This window comes from Myotis nattereri, assembly GCF_964212035.1.
Source record: "Myotis nattereri genome assembly, chromosome: 1".
NCBI classification, from domain to species: domain Eukaryota; kingdom Metazoa; phylum Chordata; class Mammalia; order Chiroptera; family Vespertilionidae; genus Myotis; species Myotis nattereri.
In genome coordinates, this window is record NC_138075.1 from 32,867,272 (window position 1) to 32,887,425 (window position 20,154).

General features: G+C 40.9%; 1 protein-coding gene across 1 annotated transcript; it reads right to left on the reverse strand.

Moving 5' to 3' along the window:
- Positions 1-6,349: 6,349 nt before the first annotated feature.
- Positions 6,350-19,945, reverse strand: LOC308518616 (uncharacterized protein). Its single transcript, XM_081090329.1, has 4 exons — positions 19,713-19,945; positions 11,939-12,001; positions 10,211-10,288; positions 6,350-7,349 (listed from the first exon to the last, which is right to left on the reverse strand). The coding sequence occupies exons 1-4, from the start codon at positions 19,770-19,772 to the stop codon at positions 7,245-7,247; spliced, it is 306 nt and encodes a 101-aa protein (XP_080946455.1). The 5' UTR covers positions 19,773-19,945; the 3' UTR covers positions 6,350-7,244.
- Positions 19,946-20,154: the final 209 nt, after the last annotated feature.

The following is a 20,154-nucleotide window of genomic DNA, read 5'->3' on the forward strand; positions in this document are numbered from 1 at the left end:
ACAATCCTTAAAGAAAAGAAAAGAAAAAAACACACAATATACTCAACAATCGAGCAAGCAACAACAGAACAATAGAGAAAAGGAGAGAATAAAAAATTTGGGTAGTGAAGAAAGATAAGGGAGAGGTGGATAAGGATTTAGAGCAGGTGATTGGAAAAGGGATATATAAGTAGGGTGAAATTTAGACAGGGCGTATGAAGAATAGGGAAAATCTAAAGCAGGAATAGGGTAAGAGAAACAGGACAGCAAAAGGGGAAAAGTGGGGAAGAGAGTTTTAGCACAGCAGCACAATTGAGGTAGAGGAAAATGATGCTAAAGGAACGATGAAAATAGAATGGAGAACCTTAGTCCCAAAATAAAATAAAGAGAAAATAAAATGACACTTTAAAAAAAAAATGGTAAAATGGCAGCAGTAATAATACTGGTTAAAAATAAAAATGTATTAATTAAAAGGGTAAAATCAGGTGATGAAAAAAGAAAATAAATGGTTTCTTAGTTAAAAGGTGAAACAATAATTTAAAAAATAATTAAAAAAAAATGGGCTGTAATGAAGGTGCTTCAGATCTTCTGCTCCTCTTTTTGGCACACCAGGTATTCAGGAGAATGTTGAATTTTCCTCTGATACACTGTTCCTCTGTGTTGTAAGCCACAGTCCTGATTTTAAGGCAGGCTACATTGGTTTCCCAGACAGCCCTTATCTGTATTTACAGAAGAGTCAGTTCGTGGCTCTGCCTCTGGGTGGCAGTGCGTCGGGATTGACCTCCGAGGGTATAGGACCTCTCTGACCAGGTGTTCTCTATTGTACCTGAAGCTGGTTTGGGAATGTCCTCCGCCCAGAGCTGGTTTCCCAGTAGTCACTCCCTGCTCTGTTTCCCAGGCTCCCTCAAAACAGCCTTCCCTTACAAGCTCTGTGACTGACCCCAACTGGGTAGTCCCTTGCACTGGGTTCAACAATCAAACGCACAGATTTAAGAGCCTGGGAAGTTGTGCGAACTTGCAAAGCTTCACCTTCCAAATCTGCGCGAAGTCTCTGCGCGCGCTCTGGCTCCTGGCACCGAGTAGCCGGCAAACTGGCGTAATCTGAGGCTGCCCGTTTGTGACCCGTCCAACTGTGTGCTTATTTATAGCGTTCCCTTCTGCCAGCAGCCCTGGGGGTGCCCTTCCACACTCGTGGGTCACGCTGGTTCCAACGGCCACGGTCTTTGTGGGGCGCAGAGCCCCCACCCCCCTGCGCGCGTTCCACTCTCCAACCTAAACTGCAAACCGCACCTTTGGGGAAAGTCTAACCTTTCTGTGGGGAGAAGCCGAGTTCCTCTGAGTTCACGTAGTCGCGCTGCTTGAGAGCCGTTGTTGCCGGGTTAGTAGCTGGTCTCTGGATGCCGGCGACAGTCACCCAAGATGGCACGGTCTCCGCGGCTGTGCCAGCGCACCTGGAGAGGTTTCAGCCTCGGCCTCTAACCGTTCCCTTTATCTAGGATTTCTCTGTCTTTCCTGGCTGCAGACTGTCTCAGCTGAATCTCCTCTGCTTATTCGGGCTGTATGCTACCCGTTTCAGCTGCCCGCCCTTATCTGCTCCGGGACAAGGCACCGACACGTCTGTCTAAACCTCCGCCATTTTCTTCCTCCAATAGGTATAATTTTGATTCATTAATACCAACAGCTATTGTCGTGTTGGCTGTTATTTTTTTATTTGACAATCTAAGGGAAAAGAGGTCAGTTCCCCTGACTATAGAGTCAGGTAGCACATACTTTAAAAATTCTTGTGTCATACTAGTGAAAATCGCTGTTTTAAGCCAATGATATTCTGGAGTGGTTTGTCATAACAAAAGCCACTAACTGGTGTAAGAATTACATTGAGTAAAATGTAAAATTTCTTCAGACAGTTTAAAACTCATATAAATATAAACTCTTGGTTCCATGCGAGAAGCCTCTTGTCATTCATAAGACAGGTTCTAAATTTATTTGGTTTCTTGTAAGCTATTTGAGTTGTTAAGTTCAGGCTTGATATTTGTACTTTATAAATCAACAAGGGTTTTGCTAGTATATATATTGATGAACAGAGAACTCTGGAAGCTGTTTAGGTAGCTAGCTTCCTTTTAGGGTAGACATGTTATCACAGAGAAGCAGGGCCAGCCATTTGGTTATAGGATAAGGGATCATTCTGATTTTCCATGCTGGGGGTCGGGGGAGGGATCCATTAAGATTCATTAATGGAGTAAGAAGTTGCAGACAGCTTTGCTGGCTGTCCCAGGAACCCAAGGCAATTTGGCCCTCGTATGCTTTGTGTCCCATCTCATTGCTTTCAGTTTTTGTTGTTGTTGGTGTTGTTTGTTTGTTTTTTAAAAATATTTTTTTTATTTATTTCAGAGAGGAAGGGAGAGGAAGAGAGAGATAGAAACATCAATGATGAGAGGGAAATCATTGATTGTCTCCTACACATTGGACCGAGCCCACAACCCAGGCATGTGCCCTTGAACGGAAACTTGAATGGAATCGAACCTGGGACCCTTCAGTCTGCAGGCCAATGCTCTATTCACTGAGCGAAACTGGCTAGGGCTGCTTTCAGGTTTTGGGCTTGGTTACCCAATGAGGATCCTGATTAGGCTGCACAGAGTTTAATGTGAAAAGCAGTTTCAGTGGATGGTAGGACTGTAGTTCTAAGCTATATTTCAAGTCAGAGATAAAAGCGATTTGGAGGCCTAGAATAGGTAGGAGTTATATAACTTAAAATATAATTGAGGATATAATGACTTAAAAAAACAAACACCCTAAAATACATGTGAAAAGGATAAAAGACCATAAGATTTTTTTTTCCATTATGTGCTTCTGAAAGGCTAGTATTTTCTCCTTTCTTCTCCCTTCATTATAGTCCCACGTAATTGAATTCCATCTTCTGCTCCATTAACCTTCAAAGAAGCTATGTAACAGGTGCCCCACTCAGGTAATTTCGGGGCCCTATAAAGATGCATTAACGATTAACCTTTCATCAATGCATTCAACATTTTTTGAAAGGACTGTCAGTAATTAATGTTGTTAATGTTCAATGTATGAGGAAAATAATAGCTGTAACTCTTACTGACACCTTGAAAATAGGCAACCTATTTATTGATCTGACCTTACAAAGTGAACATCTAATCTAGTTAGAGCAACAATTTTGACTCTATTTATAATGTATTCCTACCATTACTTGAGACTTTAAGCTATGGGACTTCTTATATCCTAATGTTAAATGGTACCTAAACCATAAGTAGACTGTTTTTTTTTTTTTAAAGTAACCTCTAGTATATAGATGTTTTAATTCCTGCAGTAGCTCCTGTGAATAGAATATGGAATCAGGACAGTCTTCACATTCTGGTCAGAAGAGCTGCCACTGTTATTCCTTAAAATAATAATAATAATAATAATAATAATAATACTCTGTATACTCTGCTGTATTTGCAAAAAAAGGCATTCAGTTTAAATATTTTTTTCTCCAAAGGAGATTAGCAGAGCACATGTGATGTAGAGTGCCCTATTCCAGGGCTTTTTAAGGACAGTATTCTGATCTCTTAGGCTTAACAAGCAGCTATTTTTTTAAGCTTGAGCAAGCAATAAAAGCACTCCTTCACGGGGCGAGTCTGAAAAGATCAGTCATCTTCACCTCAGAGGCATTTTGTTCAACTTGAAGTAAAACACAGAATCTAGAAAATAAACCTACTGGGCTGAATAAGGGGCAACATACACATCAGAAGCTCAGCTAATAAAAGCAGTAGGAGAAAATATTTACACATTTTAATATGCACAGTATTTTATTTTTTTTCTTGCAGTGTCACTGTGGGTGTGGAAGTTAACCTGTTCAAACATAAGCATCTGCTTGGAAATTTTATTAAAAAAAATATCCTATATAATAAAGAGCTAATATGCTAATAGTCATGACATCCTCACATCGTAACTACTGTTCAGCAGGAGACTGCGTGCACAGCGGGGCAGAGCCGCCACTTTGCTCCAGAGATGAGGCGGAAGCAGGGAGGCACCCAGGGAAGGCGGGACCATCCTGTGGCAGGGAGGAAGGGGATGAGAGCCCATAGCGCCCCCCCACCAGTCCTTCGCCACCCACCGCTCCCACTCAGCGCACCCACCTGCCAGGGGAAGGAGCACAGCTCATGTGCCGCCAGGAAGTGGTGCTCAAAACTCTGCAGCAGGTGGGAGGCTTCCATGCTTTCCTCCAGCACCATGATGGGGTGGAGCCACTGCATTGCTCTGGAGATGGGGTAGAAGTGGGGAGGCACCTGGAGGATGCAGGACCAGCCCAAGGCGACTGGCGGGACTGAGGGCGGGGCTTGAAGTGGCCAGAGAAGGTCGGAGAGATCAGGGGCAGGGCCAAGAGTGCTGGAGCTCTGGGTGTCAAGGCGGGATGGTGGGCGGGAGGGCCGGGTGTGTGCAGGTGGGCAGACTGCGCAATTTTGTGCACCGGGCCACTAGTATCCTATCTAATAAAAGAGAAACATGGTAATTAGCCATACCTCCGCTACCCTTCCCATGGGCTAATCAGGGTGATATGCAAATTAACTGCCAGCCAAGATGGCGGCCGGCAGCCAGGCAGCTTGAAGTGAACATGAGGCTTGCTTGCTTCAGTGACGGAGGACTCCAACGTTCCCCGCCTGCCGCTGCCGGCCTCAGAGCTTGCAGTTTGAAACATTGTTACAAATATAGAAGCTAAATAAATCCCCAGAAACCTGCTTTCAGCCAGCCAGGATCTCAGAGCTGGAGTTGAAACAGTGTTTCGATTATAGAACCCAAACAAACAAAATACCTGCTTTCAGCAGCCGAGGCCTAAGAGCCGGAGCCAAGCCTCAGAGCTAAAGCTGGCCCAGAATAAAAAAAAAAAGCAAAAAGGAGCGGTTGGGAGCTTCAGTCACCCGCCAGCCTAAAAACAGCCCTCAGGCCCTCACCCAGGCACCCCAGTGGGGACCCCCACCCTGAAGGGTGTGTGACCAGCTGCAAACAGCCATCATCCCCTCATCCAGGCTGGCCAGGCACCCCAGTGGGGACCCCCACCCTGATCCTGGACACCCTTCAGGGCAAACCAGCCCACCCCCATCTGTGCACCAGGCCTCTATCCTATATAGTAAAAGGGTAATATGCCTCCCAGCACCGGGATCAGCGTGACAGGGGGCAGCGCCCAAAACCCTGATCGCCCTGCGGCTCTGTGTGTGACAGGGGGTGGGGCCACAACCTCCCTATCTGCCCTGCTCTGTTCATGACAGGGGAAGACACCCCAACCCCCTGATCAGCCCTGCTCTGTTCCTGATAGGGGGGAGCTCCCCAACCCCCTGATTGCCCTGCGGTTCTGTGTGTGACAGGGTGTGGCGCCCCAACCCCCTGATCGGCCCTGCTCTGTGTGTGATGGGGTAGAGCCATAACCTCCCCATCGGCCCTGCCCTGAGTGTGACAGGGTGTGGCCCCCCAGCCCCCTGATCTGCCCTGCTCTGTGTGTGACAGGGGGCGGTGCCCCAACTTCCCTATGGGCCCTACTCTGTGAGTGACAGGGGGGAGCTCCTCAACCCCCTGATCAGCCCTGCTCTGTGTGTGACAGGGAGGAGCTCCCCAACCCCCTGATCAACCCTGCTCTGTGCATGACAGGGTACATAGCCCCAAACCCCCTGATGGGCCCTGCACTGTGAGTGACAGGGGGCAGCGCCCCAACCCCCTGATTGGCCCTGCTCTGTGCGTGACGGGGGTGGTGCTGCAACCTCCCCATCGACCCTGCCTTGAGTGTGACAGGGGGCGGTGCGCCAACCCCCCAATTGGCCCTACCCTGAGCGTGACTGAGGGTGGCATCGCAACCTCCCGATCCGCCCTGCTCTGTGCATGACAGGGGGTGGCGCCCCAGCTCTCCAATCAGCCCTGCTCTGAGCCCGACCAGGGGCTGCACCTAGGGATTGGGCCTGCCCTCTGCCACCCGGGAGCAGGCCTAAGCCAGCAGGTTGTTATCTCCCGAGGGGCCCCAGACTTCGAGAGGGCACAGGCCAGGCTGAGGGACCCCCTCTCCCCCCTGAGTGCACAAATTTTTGTGCACCGGGCCTCTAGTATACATATAATCAACATAGACACACACACACAGGCGCATGCATGCACGCACGCACACTTGCACACAGGCTCAGGAAAACTAGTATAATTTTATATTCTCTTGTAAGTTTAAGTTCCTAAACTTTTCTGATCCAATGAGCTGATAGTTTTTGACTCTGAACTTCTAGTTGACTGCCCTTTCTGAGATATCATTTGTGCTCCTTTAATCTTTATGCAGCTTGCATTTTGCTTAGCTAGTCAGCCCAGTTTTTTTTTTTTTTCTTTTCTTCATTTTGCTGAACAAAAAATTGGAATGTGGCCAATCTCCATGATTCAGAGGACTCAGGAGAGATGTTCTCCTCATAAAATAGTCATTCTACTTCTTCCGAGAAACCACTGGTGGTTCCTTTTAGTGTGTGTCCAGGTTAGTATTGTCTTGCTGTCAAATTTCAAAATCGTCTGTATTTTGAGATGGAAAAACCTCTGAGCTGGGTACACAGACAACTGGCTTAGCTAAGAAAGGAAAGTGAAGGACACCACCACAGCAGAAGCATAAGAACATCATGAGGAAGGAATTACAATGATCTCCTCAAAGTATTCAAGCTAAAGAAGTGGCAGCTATTGACAAGTCCCATCACAGATCATTGGTGATATTGCCAATTCACTGATTTCCCCCCTAAAAATGCTGTTTTCCTACTCCAATGGTGAGCATTTTGTAAGCTTTAAACAGTCAAGTATCAAGGTGAATAATCATGTTTCATATAGGTTAACTAAATTGAAAACAAAAGGCCAAGTCATTTTATAATACCAAATTACAAATACAACCTAAACGCCATCTGAAACAGAATGTAAGATGTATTTTTATTGGCTGTTGACATAGTAAGCAGGTATGAGAAACATGTCAGTTTAAGTGCATTATTTGATTCCAGTGATTAAGTATCTTCTGTGTGTAAGCCAATATGCAAGTTACTCTATGTACCATTATATGTGTAAATGAAAACCCATAGAAACAATATAGATGTTAGATAAGTTTACCAGGGCCTTCACAACCAGCATTGATTCAATAATAGTATTAACTTGAATGAACAATCAAAATTTACTTTTAAAATAATTATTAAAAGCAGAACCAAAAATGAACTTAAAAAGGAAGATAAGAGCCTTGACTGGTGTGACTTAGTTGGTTGGAGCGTCATCTGCTATACCGAAAGGCTGTAGGTTCCATCCATGGTCAGACCAAGTACAGAAGGCAACTGATTGATGTTCTCTCTTGCATCAATGTTTCTCTCTCCTTTCTCCTCTCTCTAGAATCAATGAGCATATCATGGGGTGAGGATTAAAAAAATAGAGAGAGAGAATAGAAACTCTTTAAAATAAAGCTACAAAAGTTCATTTAACACATTGGTTCAGAAAAATGCTGTTTATCATGATTGAATTTAGTCACATCTTACAAATACTGTACAAACAGTAGATAGTATAAACACCTGTTATTTACATTGATGGATAATTATTGATACCTTGTACATAACTTACCCTCTGAGCCTCATTTTCCTAGTGTGTGAAGTGTTGAAGGTGATAATCTCCCTATTCTATAGAATTAATGGGAAGACTGACTGAAGTAATGTACATAACACACAGTAAGCCAAATGTCCTGGACATAGAAAGTTCTTTCAAAATATGGAATCCAGCCCTAACCGGTTTGGCTCAGTGGATATAGCATCGGCCTGCGGACTAAGGGTCCCTGGTTCGATTCCAGTCAAGGGCATGTACCTTGGTTGCGGGCAGGCACATCCTCAGTGGGAGGTGTGCAGGAGGCAGCTGATCTATGTTTCTAACTATCTATCCCTCTCCCTTCCTTTCTGTAAAAAATCAGTAAAATATATTTTATATATATATATTCCAGCCTGGCCAGATTGGCTCTTGTTTCCTTCCACCTTCTATTTCCTGTTTCTATGGCTGCCTCCATCCTCTTTTCTAGTAACTCTTTCCTGACTCCCAACCTGATCATCTGGAGAAAAAGGCAAAGTTAAGTTCTAAATTAACCAAAAAAACACATATCTATTTGTTCAGTACACCTTTCAGTAAGACCTTCCAAATATCAGCCTACAAGTCTCTCTGCATGCCAACTAGCGGAAAAGCAGCCAATTTATATTTTTTAAAAAAATCACGTCTCTCTTTTCTCCCAACCCCTGAATGTAATCTATTGTTCTCACTTTGCCGGAATTATGCCTTCCCATACCCCTTGGGGTCCATATGGCCAACCAGAATGGCCTTTCTGAGCTCTTGTTCTGTATGACCCCTGTGTAGTACTCAGTACTGTGGGCCACATAGTCAGTTGGAATATTTCTCTCTGAATAGAGCAGTTGCTCTCAACTAGACTGAGGGGGGGAAGGACAATTTTGTTCCCGGGGGACATTTAACAGTATCCACAGACATTTTGATTGACTCAACAAGGGAGTGCTACTCCCTCAAGTGGTTGGAGGCTAAGGATGCTGCTAAATATCCTACAATGCACAGCTAGCTGCCCCGCTCACTGACAAAGAATTATCCAGCCCAAATGTTAATAGTGCCAAGGTTGGAAAAACCCTTTAGACAGGGCCAAATGGAAGAGAATTATTGAAATTTTTGTGGATCAAACTCCAAATAGGTTTAAATTATCTATGTGGTTTAAATTATCATAATTGGGTTGCAGAAATGTTCATTCCACCTCTATTTTTCACGTTGGCATCTGGAACCTAGGAGTTTGACACAATGGTATAAGCAGCAGGGAGAGCACATTGTGACCAGGCTCTGGGTGTGGGTCAGAATATAACATTAGGTGCTATCTGCCAGCTACAAATTTTTATGAGGTCTCCAGTCTAGATGCTTTTCAAAATGCTTTTCACCTGCTTACCATGATGTTCAGATTGTCAGTGGTATTTTTATTAGGAGTGCTCAAAATCCAGTTTCACGAATCTAATGATAGGGAATTTTCCACAAAGAGACTTGTGCTCCCATTTCTCCCCATGTCTGGCTTGGTTTGAAAGAATAGAATTCAGTTTCCTGGTCATCACTACTCAGGCATAGGGGATTTTTAGAAGGAGTCAGTTGCAGACTTATGAGAACAAAATTTAGTATATGTGGAATATCTGAAAAAAATACTCAGTAAAGTACAGGAAACTTAAACTTAATTCTTGATACAAAAATTGCACATGTCCTATTCAAATATTTTTGAATAAGATATAATATTTCCATTTTGATTCCAGAAATTGACATCAACAAATCTCTATTCTGAACTCTATGGTCCTTCTAAATTTCAGTACCTTTTCCAAAAGAAAAGGTTCCTACCTACCTTCAAGTTGCATTTCACACTAATTTTGTTTAGGAATCCTTATTTTATTCAAATCTGTATAACTATAGTTTTAAAAATATTTAGTCTGTTTCCAAGAGTCTCTCTGAAGTATAAGACTTGTACAATAAGAATGTAAAAATGTAAATTCAATGCAATGAAGCCCAATAATTTTAATTATTATACATAGGCAGTACTATAGTGTTAACTTTTACTAATAGTGCCTACAATAAAAATTATCCTTTGTACAAAGGATAATTATTATTATTATCCTTTATCCTTTGGAAAAAAAATGAGTTTCATTCAAGGAAAAAATCATATGTTAACAGGATCTGATACATGGATCTGATGCACCATGAAATTCAGCCTTTTAGTCAAGTAGAGAAAGCTTGCCAAAATGTCAAAATATGTTAACACTTTTCTTCACCTACTTCATGGCCTTCTGACAAATCCTATAGAACACAGAGCATTTAACAATCTCCATTTTTATTACAACTTCACTAACAATTAGAATCAATTCTATAAAGTTGACTTATGTGTGATCATATTTAATACTAAAGAAGCCTCATCAAGATCCCCTACTTCTACAAATGTCCTGAGGACTTCAATTTCTTTTTTGTCCTGTGTTGTAGAAACGCCTTATTCTCCAAAAATCTTACTGTTATACCCAATTTATCATTTCTTAACTTCCTATTGCTGTTATTTTCTTTTTTCATCTGAAATCCTCTCCCTCCCATGAAGTTCATTTTACCCCAGCTGTGGTATACCACAGGGATTAAAAGCATACAGCTTTGGGATCAGGCATTTTTGGATCTTAGTCCACAATTTGATATTTACTTCTTGATACTTGCGGCTTGATACTTGATTCAGACAAGATGGTTGTTTCTTCTTAAAGCATTGCATGCATGTTTCAAGCTAAAAGTAAAGAAAAGACCAAAAGTTAAAGTCCTTCTAGCCAGGCATTATCTCAGATAGATGCTTTATTCAGGGACCTTTGCTTATACATTGGCTAGAACAGTACCATCTCTAGATTAAGGAAGGACTTGAAATTGGTTTAGCTTGTTCCCCCTATTCATATTAGAGGAAACGGAGGGACTGAGAAAGAAGGAGTGTGTAAGAATCCTCGCTGAGTCTTCCTTCACTCTTTGCCATGGGAGGTATAGGAGGTGTGTGGGAGTTCCTCCAATGCAGAAGGCTTGATATGGGACCTTTATTCATTTGTTACCTTTCAGTATGCTCTCATGTATTTAAACTTATGTACTCTTGGTTAGGTGTATTTATGCCTTATCTTATATTATAATAGAATGAAATCTTACATGAAAGAAGCCCCAAAAGTGATTCTTGCAAGGAAACCATAATATGAAGATACTAGTAATAATTAAGAAAACACAAGCTACAAGAGGTTGTTATCACACATGTTCTGTGATTAAAATGATCGTGTTCCAAACAAATCATACTAGAAGTCAGGCAAAACATGGTGAAATTATCCAAAAGATTTAAGAATGAACCACACCTTAACTGTATATGGGATCTTGAAATACCTAGCATGACACCATTATGATTTGTCTGAAAACACTCAGAATTTAAAACATATAATAAGCACCATGAACACAGGACATAAAAAGAAACCTCTTCAACTTTTTTTTAGCAATGTTTAATTTATGGGACTTTTTGTCTATTAAACTTTTCAATGAATTTTATAAACATTTAGAATTTCCTTTTGACATTTTCTTATCTAATAGAAAAAAACAAAGAGACATCAATAGAGAAACACTTATTCCTTTTCCACAGCAATGTTGGCTGAAATGATATATGAAAAATAATATGGTGATAAACTAAAGTGCATTTCTCTGTCAGCAGGTACTATTAAAAAACTCATAAGGGAAAACATTGCTGCTGCAGAGTCAGATAAGGTATTATTTGGATAAATTATCCAGTGTGGGAGAATGGCTACAGAGTTGGAAAAAAGTTAAAATGCTTTAATATCTCTCAGCTTAAGACTTTTTTTTCAGATTCTTTTTCAGTAATGATACACAAATAACTGCATCTTTTGAACCACTAAAGGAATTAACTCAAAATTACAATGCCTTAATATATCAAAAGTTTATTTCATGCTCACCCTAGGTTTTCAATAGATCTAATGGCTTCTTCCCAAGGGAGCTATCTCCCAAGCAATGACCTAGAGATCTAATGTGCTTTCACTCGTGTGCTCTATCGTCTCAGCACAGGCTGCCAGGTCACTATAGCGCAGCGATTTTCAACCTTTTTCATCATTGCACACATAAACTAATTACTACAATTCTGCGACACACCAAATAATACATATGTATATATATTTGCCAATCTGTCACACACAAAAATAAGATAGATTTTTTTTTTAAATTTGACAGTCTAAGGGAAAAGAGGTCGGTGCCTTTGACTAAATAGTCAGGTATTGCATGTTTTAAAAATTCTTGTGGCACACCAGTTAAAATCACTGCTGTAGTAGGCAAAGACAGGGATGGATTTTCACGCAGGGGCTTCTACAGCCTTGGGCAGGAAATGACTCAGGTCACTTCCACTTACCGTAGATTGGCTGGAAGGACTTGATGGCTTCATTAATGCCAAGATGGTGGGAAGCATAGTTTCCTGTGTGCCCAGGATATAGGAGAGAAATGAATACCAATGACCACCAGTAATATTTTCAACTTTTAAGCAACATAAATTTTAAAGAAGGGAATGTGTAACCGTAAACATTATGGAACAGTTTCTTTGATAAAACAAGAACAAGATCCCAGAGCAAGATTACGAGATAGTACTATGTGTGAAATTCATTTTCTGCATATTTAACAGACAATAAATTTTAGCAATGAGGTTGAAGGCAGAGCATCACTGGTGAAGTTAATTTTAAAATACAAAGCATTCTTTGTTAAAATGATTATGTTTTCCATTGAGTTATCCCAGAACCTTTACAGAATATCAATTGACCATATTTGTGTGGGTTTCTTTATGGACTGAGTTATGCCATTGATTCATGTGTTGACCTTTGTACCAGTATCTGATGATTTCAACAAGAAAGGAAAGCAAACCATGGAAGCAGGGGAAACCATATAAAAAATTTCAGTAGTCCAGGCAAGAAATGATGATATCATGAAATAAGTGGTAGAATCAAAATTGAAAATAATTGTTCAGATTCTGAAAATATTTTTAAAAAGAACACACAAGATTTGCTTAAAGGGGCAATATGGAGTGTGAGTGAATGTGGAAGTAAAAGAGCAAAGTCAAGAATTTAAACCTTAATAATTAGAAGAAAGCTCTTTTTTTTTTCTCTAATACTGAAAACACTAGAGGAGAGGCAGGTTTGAGATCAATAAAAAGACATGTTCAGTTGAGTGGACATTAAGTTTCATAGTCCTCAAAGAGTGGAGTGGAGTAGAGATGTCAAGTAGCCAGATTGTGTGTGTGTGTGTGTGTGTGTGTGTGTGTGTGTGTGTGTGTGTGTTTTGAGACCAAAGTTCAGGGTAGAAATTGTTGCTGAAAATATATATTTAAGAATCCTTACTAAAGTGATACTATTAAAATTCATGGGGCTGAAAGAAGTAATCTAAAATATCTATACAAAACAGATGTGTGAGACTAAAACCTGGGCACACAAATGTTTAGAGGTCTGGGAGCTGGGTATTTAGAAAGATGTCTAACAAATCATAGGAAGTTATATGGAAAAGCAAAGAGAATGATATATATATATATAATGGATTATTGTTCATCCATGAAAAAGGATGGCATTCTGTTATTTGGGACAACATGGATGGACCTTGAGCATAATATACTAAGTGAGATAAGTCAGACAGAGAAAGACAAGTATTGTATGATATCATGTATATGTGGAACCTAAAAAAAATCAAACTTGTAAACAAACAAACAAAAAAAAACAGAGAGAAAAATGGTGGTTTCCAGAGGAGGGGCTTGAGGGATAAAATTGATGGTATTTAATGGTACAAACTTGCAATAAGTACTAAGAAAAGCCATAAAGATTTAATATACAGTATGTTGAATATAAAAATAATAGTATACTATAAATATACAATGTGATAAATACCCTTACAATGCAGCCTTATTACAATATATGAAATTGTACAAGTAACATGCTGTACATGTTAAATTTACACAATGTTACATGTAAAATTTATCCAATTAAAGTAGAGTTAGCCACTGTATCTATTAATGATTGCTGATAGGCTGAAGAAGATGAGGCCTTCAAAGCCACTGAAATTGAAATAAAGTCCTTTGCGGGCTAGTGGTGGTGATGACAGCCTGTTTAGGGTTGATTCAAGAAATAATGGGAGGAGATGTAGTTGAGATAGTAACTCCAGGGTTTTGCTGTAATAGGAATCACAGAAATGTGTATTAGCTGGCGTAGAATGTGGGGTCAAGACAGATTTCTATTGAGCTGGGATAGGTTAGGATGTGTTTGTACAACTTTGGGAATGATCTAGCACAAAGGTAAACATTGGTGATGCAGGTGAAAAGTGACAATTGCAAGAGAATATGATATTGAGTGCTCAGGTGGAGGTGCTGACAATAAGCCTCATAGAAGAATAAAAGGCATAGTGTTTGTGAGTGGGCTGATAGATTTGTCAGTGGTAGCATGCTGACATTCTCTTCTGGTTGCTTTTATTTTCTCAGTGAATAGGGAATTTATATCAACTGAACTTGAAGTAGGGAACAAAGGTGTTAAAAGTCCAGGAAAAAGGAGAAAATGTGACATCACCTATTAGGAGAGTAAATGAATGAATTGACAAAGGAGTTTGGGAAGATTACTGGGTGTCACTAGAGGCTTAGTGGACCACTTAGCTTGGTTGTGTGAATGCTCTTGTCATGCTCACCTACTCAAGTGCAGGTGTGGAATAAGTGAAGAATTGCATTTAACCAACTATGACATCTATGATGGCAAGAAAGAGAAGTCACAGAGTGGAGGGGGATGCCAGGAATGATTAGAAAGATATACCCCATTATATAGCTGGGAAAAGAGCAAAGTGAGTTGATGAATAAAAATGTAATAGGACTTACAAAGATGTAGACCAGTATTTGGAAAATACTTCATTTTAGGATTATGAAAGCAGTTTAGTGGGTCATGGTCAGCCTCTTAAAAGTAGAAAGGATGGAATGGATTACAGAACACCAGGTAGAAATATCATAGGTAATAGATGTATATGCATGCTGGGTTGCAATATAAAATTCATTTTTTTAATGTGGATCCTGGTCAAAACTCTTTGTAATCTCCCCATTTTAGGGAGGCTCTCGGTAAAAGCCTGGGTCATTAGGCTCATCTGTTACTACAAATACAGCTTCATTGGTCTAATTTATAACTCTCCTGTTTGGGAAACAAAAGCAGGAAACTTTTCAACTCTATTAGTCTCCAAATTATGGAACTCTAATTCAATTTAGATTGCAGTCAGGACAGAGAACATCTTTTTATCAGTGCCATAATCCTTTCTAGCTCAGCTTTCTGGCTGTTGAGGTCCAGTGTAAGCTCATACTAGTATTTCTCTATCAAGACATTCTTGCAGAAAGCATCAGGAAATAACCAGCATACACCAAAAAAAAATCTAGATTTCCTGCCATTTCCCCTAACACTGCAGCTTTAATGGGAACATGTTTTGTGTTTCAAGGTACAGCAGATAAAAAATTGGCCCAGTGTTTCACCACCACAGAACAAAGGTCACCAGTTCTCCTGTCTACAGTGCATGTGTCCTCCCTCCCAAGGCCCGGCTAAGTTAATTCTATATTGTAGCATCCTACTTCCCCTTACCAAGTTCTGTTTCAGGCAAGGATAGTAATTAGCCACATGCATCAGAAAATACAAATAATAGTCATTTAAACAAATGGGATTTTTTTTTTTTTTTTTTTTTTTTACTTTTCATGAAATAGAATAGCCCAGGGCTGTTAAAGCAACTCCTCAATGCCACCAACATCCAGAACCTATCTTTCCACCCAGCCATCTTTAGTTATTTATCTGATTTCTACCAGTTTATTCTTCTCTACTCAGCTCTTAACTAGTGGGCCCGGGGATTCTGCAAACTATATTTTCCAGCTCTTTTGGCAGCCAGCTTCTTGTTAAATTCAGATGGGAGATTCTGAAGTGGAAGGAAGGAAGAATAATTCTGATTCTGGCTCTGAAAGCATCAGCAGTTACCCTGGTAGCTGGTGGTTGTAAGAGTAGTGACCAGATGGTTGTGCATTCCCTCCAGCAGGCCCGCTCTTCCTGGATCCTGGCTCTGGCAGGCGTAGCTCTCTGTGGAAGTTCTAGCCCCTGCATACTAGACCATGCATGCAAATGGGCTCCATTATATAGATGATGGCATTTTTGTGTGTTTTTTTCAGGATGACATTGTTTCTTCCTTCTGCTCCTGCAGTCCTTTCAACATGTTTCAACTGTTTTTCTATTGAATACTCTCTGCCTGAAATACCTAATTTTGATTTCCTGTGTACATCCTGATTGCTATTGGTACCCATGGGAGTATCTTTGGAAAATATTATAAAAAAAAAGAATATGAATAAATAAAATGATGAACTCATTATTAGTGGAAAATATGATGCTGATATCCCATGGTGTGGTTAATTTTCACAATTGCTGTAAATATAATCTGTTGAAATCTGGGGAAGAATACCTATAGAAGACAGGGGTTGGGAAACCAATTGGACACTGACTCAGACTACCAGAGTGGTGATGATGGCAGAGGCTGTTGAGATACTTGGCTGGTTCTACATCGGAGAGCTTACACAAAGAAAAGAACAAGCGCAAGGCTTACGATTTTCAGCATCCATAAGACTGAGAGCTGAAATTCTGAAATACACTCAGAATTTGTTTTTATAGTTTGCAAAATACAACAGAAGTCTCTCATGTGAAAGTTAAGTCCTTAATTGGGATGGAGGGAGACCCTTAGAATGGAAATGGAGCACTTGGATAAAATCCGAGAACCAGGAACCCACCAATTTGCTGAGCATCCCTTGCCAGTAAAAGAAATCCTTCCTCCTCTATTAATGCCAGTTGAAGCAGGTAACTTGCAAGAAGTTGCTCATGCTCCCCTGATCCACTCCACTAGCCCTAATTACTTCTAGACCCATAACTAGAGCCATGGTAGAGGAAGCTCTAGAGGAAACTTAACTTTAACTAGGATAGAGTTGAGTTTAAACTAAACAGAAAAATATTAATTTAAAATACAGTAATTGAAAGTTGAAAAATGTGTGTTGAAATGGATTCTACCATTCCTTGTTGAGCAAGCACTACTCAATGCCATGCCACCTCTCTTGTTGAGGTTTTATAGAGATTAGCTGTTAAATGGGGACCCAATGGATCTAATCATTTAGTGGGTATTTCCTCAGTTCCTAAATACAGAATTGGAATAAACACACCCATGAAATGGCAAAATTATCCCATTGTTCAGGAACTTCCCCTCTTTGTCAGCATGCAAACCAGAGTCTAGGCTTTATGTATGGGGACACAAGAAAGAGTAATGCCCTCATCAAAGACTTGAGCGTTTAGAGGTGATGACTCCTATCACGTTCTCACTTAACTGCCCTGTTTGGCAAGTGGATTATAGAGAATAACAATGGAGTATCATAGCTCCAATTAGGCAGTGATTTCATTTCACAGCTGCTGCTCCAGATGTGGGATGTTTATTGAAGAAAATTAACACAGCCCTTGAGAGCTGGTATGCATACTGATCACATAAGTGCTTTTTTCTCCTTATTAACATCAAGGACCACGAGAAGCTGTTTCACCAAAGAGGGAGAAGGCCATACTTTCCTCCACTCAGTTATAACAGAGTTTGGAGAACCTAGATCTACCTGACATCCCATAGATCATTCATTATGCTGACTCACCCTGAGGAGAGTTTGTGAGAAGTCTCCTAGAAGCGTAAAGAAGACAAATGGGGTCCAGACTGTGGGAAATGAAAACTCAGAGGTCTGTCTCCTAAGAAAAGTTTCTAAGAGTTCAAGTGTCTGGGGTTTGTTGGAATACCCCTTCCAAAGTGAAGGACAAGTTTCCTACCAACCATCATTTGAATTTTGGAAACAATATATACTAATGTGAGTGTGATGCTCTCATTTGCTGAGAACTGACAGTTGAGTGAGACTGGGAGCAAAAGAAGGTCTGCACAAGGGCCAGGTTGTATTGCAAACTATTCACTTAGGCATTTGACCTGGCAGATATAATGATGCCGAAATCTGTGCAAACAGGGATGTTGTGTAGACCCATAACTCCTGCTTGCTCCTAGGCCCACATAAAGACTTACTGACTGACCATGGGATACCAGATAGCCACAGAATCTGAGCTACTCTTCATGAACTGAATGATATCTAATTCAGCAAACCATATGAAGTCTGGGGAAATCCACACTCTGTTATTAAGTGGAAGTGGTATATACATTCTGAACCAATGGCTAAAGTATGGAACTTTTTAATCTGATAGTCAAAATACTACAATTTCAGGAAACAAAGAATGGAACTAAGAGAGGTTCTTCTGATTACTGCTTTCAATAACCTGCTCCCCAAAGTGTTGGTCCCTGTCCCTTAAAATTTGATCTCTACTGATTCAGAAATCTTAGTTCCCAAGAGAGTGTATGCCAGTCTGTATTAAATGCTTGGATCTGAACCTACATTTTTCTGCTTCCAAAGTCTATACTTGTGTCTGTTAAGTAAATTTAGACTCAAAGATAACTGCAAAATGTTGCAACTCCATGTTCTCAATACAACAACACAGAACACTCATCCTCAACATAATGGAAACTATGTCATGTGGACAACAAGCCCATTTGTTCTAGTTCCTGTTGCTGTGTATAGCCACCCCAAAGCAATGAAAGCTTTTAGTTTATTCATGAATCTGCAGTTGGGGAAAGGCTCAGTGAAAATAGCTTTGCTTCACTAATGTCAGCTTGAAGACTGAAGGCTAGAATTATCTGAAGGCTTGTTCACTCACATGTCTGACAATTGGTTCTGACTATATGGCCTTCAACCGCAGCTATGGCCATAGACTAGAACAATGCTAGATGGTCTCTCCATGGGCGTGGGCTACCTGACCACATGATGACTTGTTACCAAAGGGTAAGCATAATAAAGCAGAGCAAGGCATGTGAAAGTCGTATGGCCTTCGATGAGACAACCTCAGAAATCATACGGAGTTACTTCTGCTGCATTTCATTTATTCCACAAAGGCTGGCTCAATTTCAAGAGGAAGGGAAATAGACTCTACCTCTTGGTGGGAGACTAGAATGTTTCTAGAAGAACACGTGAGGCCAGAAATATTGCCATTGACTACTTTTAGAAAGTGTAATTTGCCATACCATTATTAAGGCTAATTGAATAGTAGAACTAAAACTTATTGGTATATATTCATACTCAGTCATGATTAATTCAGAAATTATGGTGGTCTTATGTCTATAACTGGATTCCATGGTGTGGAGAGTGGCTACAGTGTTTAGACAGGTTCAAGCCTTGGACTAATGAGAGGGCACAGTCCTCTCATGGCCACGTGTAAGTCCCAGCTTGGAGGGCAGAGCCCTCCCAGCACAATTATAGCCAACAGCTATAGTTGTAAGCTTGAACCTATGGTCCCAACACGTGGCCCCACATGCCTGAGTGATGTGGGCTTGATAGAGTTCAGGTGCATGTAATTGAGTAGGATTGAAACCCATGAGAATGTTGTAAACATCTTAACCACGCCCTTACTTTGCATCCTGGAATCTGGCTATAAAATAAAGACACGGTTTGTAGTCCCTGGCACTGTCTCTCCCCACAGCATCCAGTGGAGGCCCAGCTTTCATTCTCTTGTCTGTCTTTTTTAATCCTTCATGGCCCCCACTCGGGCTCACCGAACCTGGCTGAGCTGGCGCTGCACATAAGGTGCCCTGAGGCTGAGTATGCCATGGCCCTGCCAGCGCCACACATGGTGAATTCAGCTACAGGAAGTGGAAAAGATAAATGAATTGCTTATAACCTGGAGAGGGGAGTTATTGTTTATTAAAAATAAAAATTCCTTTCTGCCTCATACCCACTCCCCATTCTCCCAACCACCATTTAAAAAAAAAAGAGCCCACTCTACCTAATTTATCATATCTATTGAGTATAGGGCCCAAGAGTTTTTAAATGCAGCAATGATCTTTACTGCCCTCTTTGAGTAGGATAATACTAAATGTCACAAGGATAATTTTTATGAGAATATAGCAGCACCTCATTCCAACTCTATCATAATTTTTAAAGTAGTCATTATTAATTACCAAACCATTTTATAAAGACACAAAAGTTAAGAAAATATGAGGAAGTCATGTTATACAGAGAGGGTAAAAGTCAGTCTTACCATCATCTTTATTTCATCCCAGAAGTTGAGGATGAGATGCAGTAGTTTGATGCATGGCATGCCACATGAACACTGACACCCTGAAGAAGGAATAGGGATGAAACAGCATCAAAACTGGTGAATGGTACTCAGTATTTACCTGAGTAATTCCTTGACCCAGTAAAGCTAAGTTTCCCTGGCTCATAGGCTCTTGGCAACCTGCCCACGCAATGACTTAACTCCTCCCAGTTCCATAACCACCTTAAGTGTCATGGGTGATCCCTAGGAATGAGGGTTGGAGGGGAGGATACTTCATGTATTTATAGATGGTTCTCCTATGGTCTACCTCCTTCCTGTGAGAACTCTCATTTCCACACCAACATTGTTATCTCCCCATGTTCCCCAAACAGCAAGACCCCTAACATAGGCTGTGCCATGTGATATGTAAAACATGACAGGGTGG

Bases quoted from the DNA above. Each gene is read 5' to 3' on its own strand.
- LOC308518616 (XM_081090329.1), bottom strand. From the start codon at position 19,772: ATGCCATGCATCAAACTACTGCATCTCATCCTCAACTTCTGGGATGAA. The intron at 10,289-11,938 runs GTAAGTGGAAGT...CTTTACTTTTAG, and splicing joins GTCCTTCCAGCCAATCTACG to CTTGAAACATGCATGCAATG. The intron at 7,350-10,210 runs GTAAATATCAAA...CATTGATTCTAG, and splicing joins CAAGCCGCAAGTATCAAGAA to AGAGAGGAGAAAGGAGAGAG.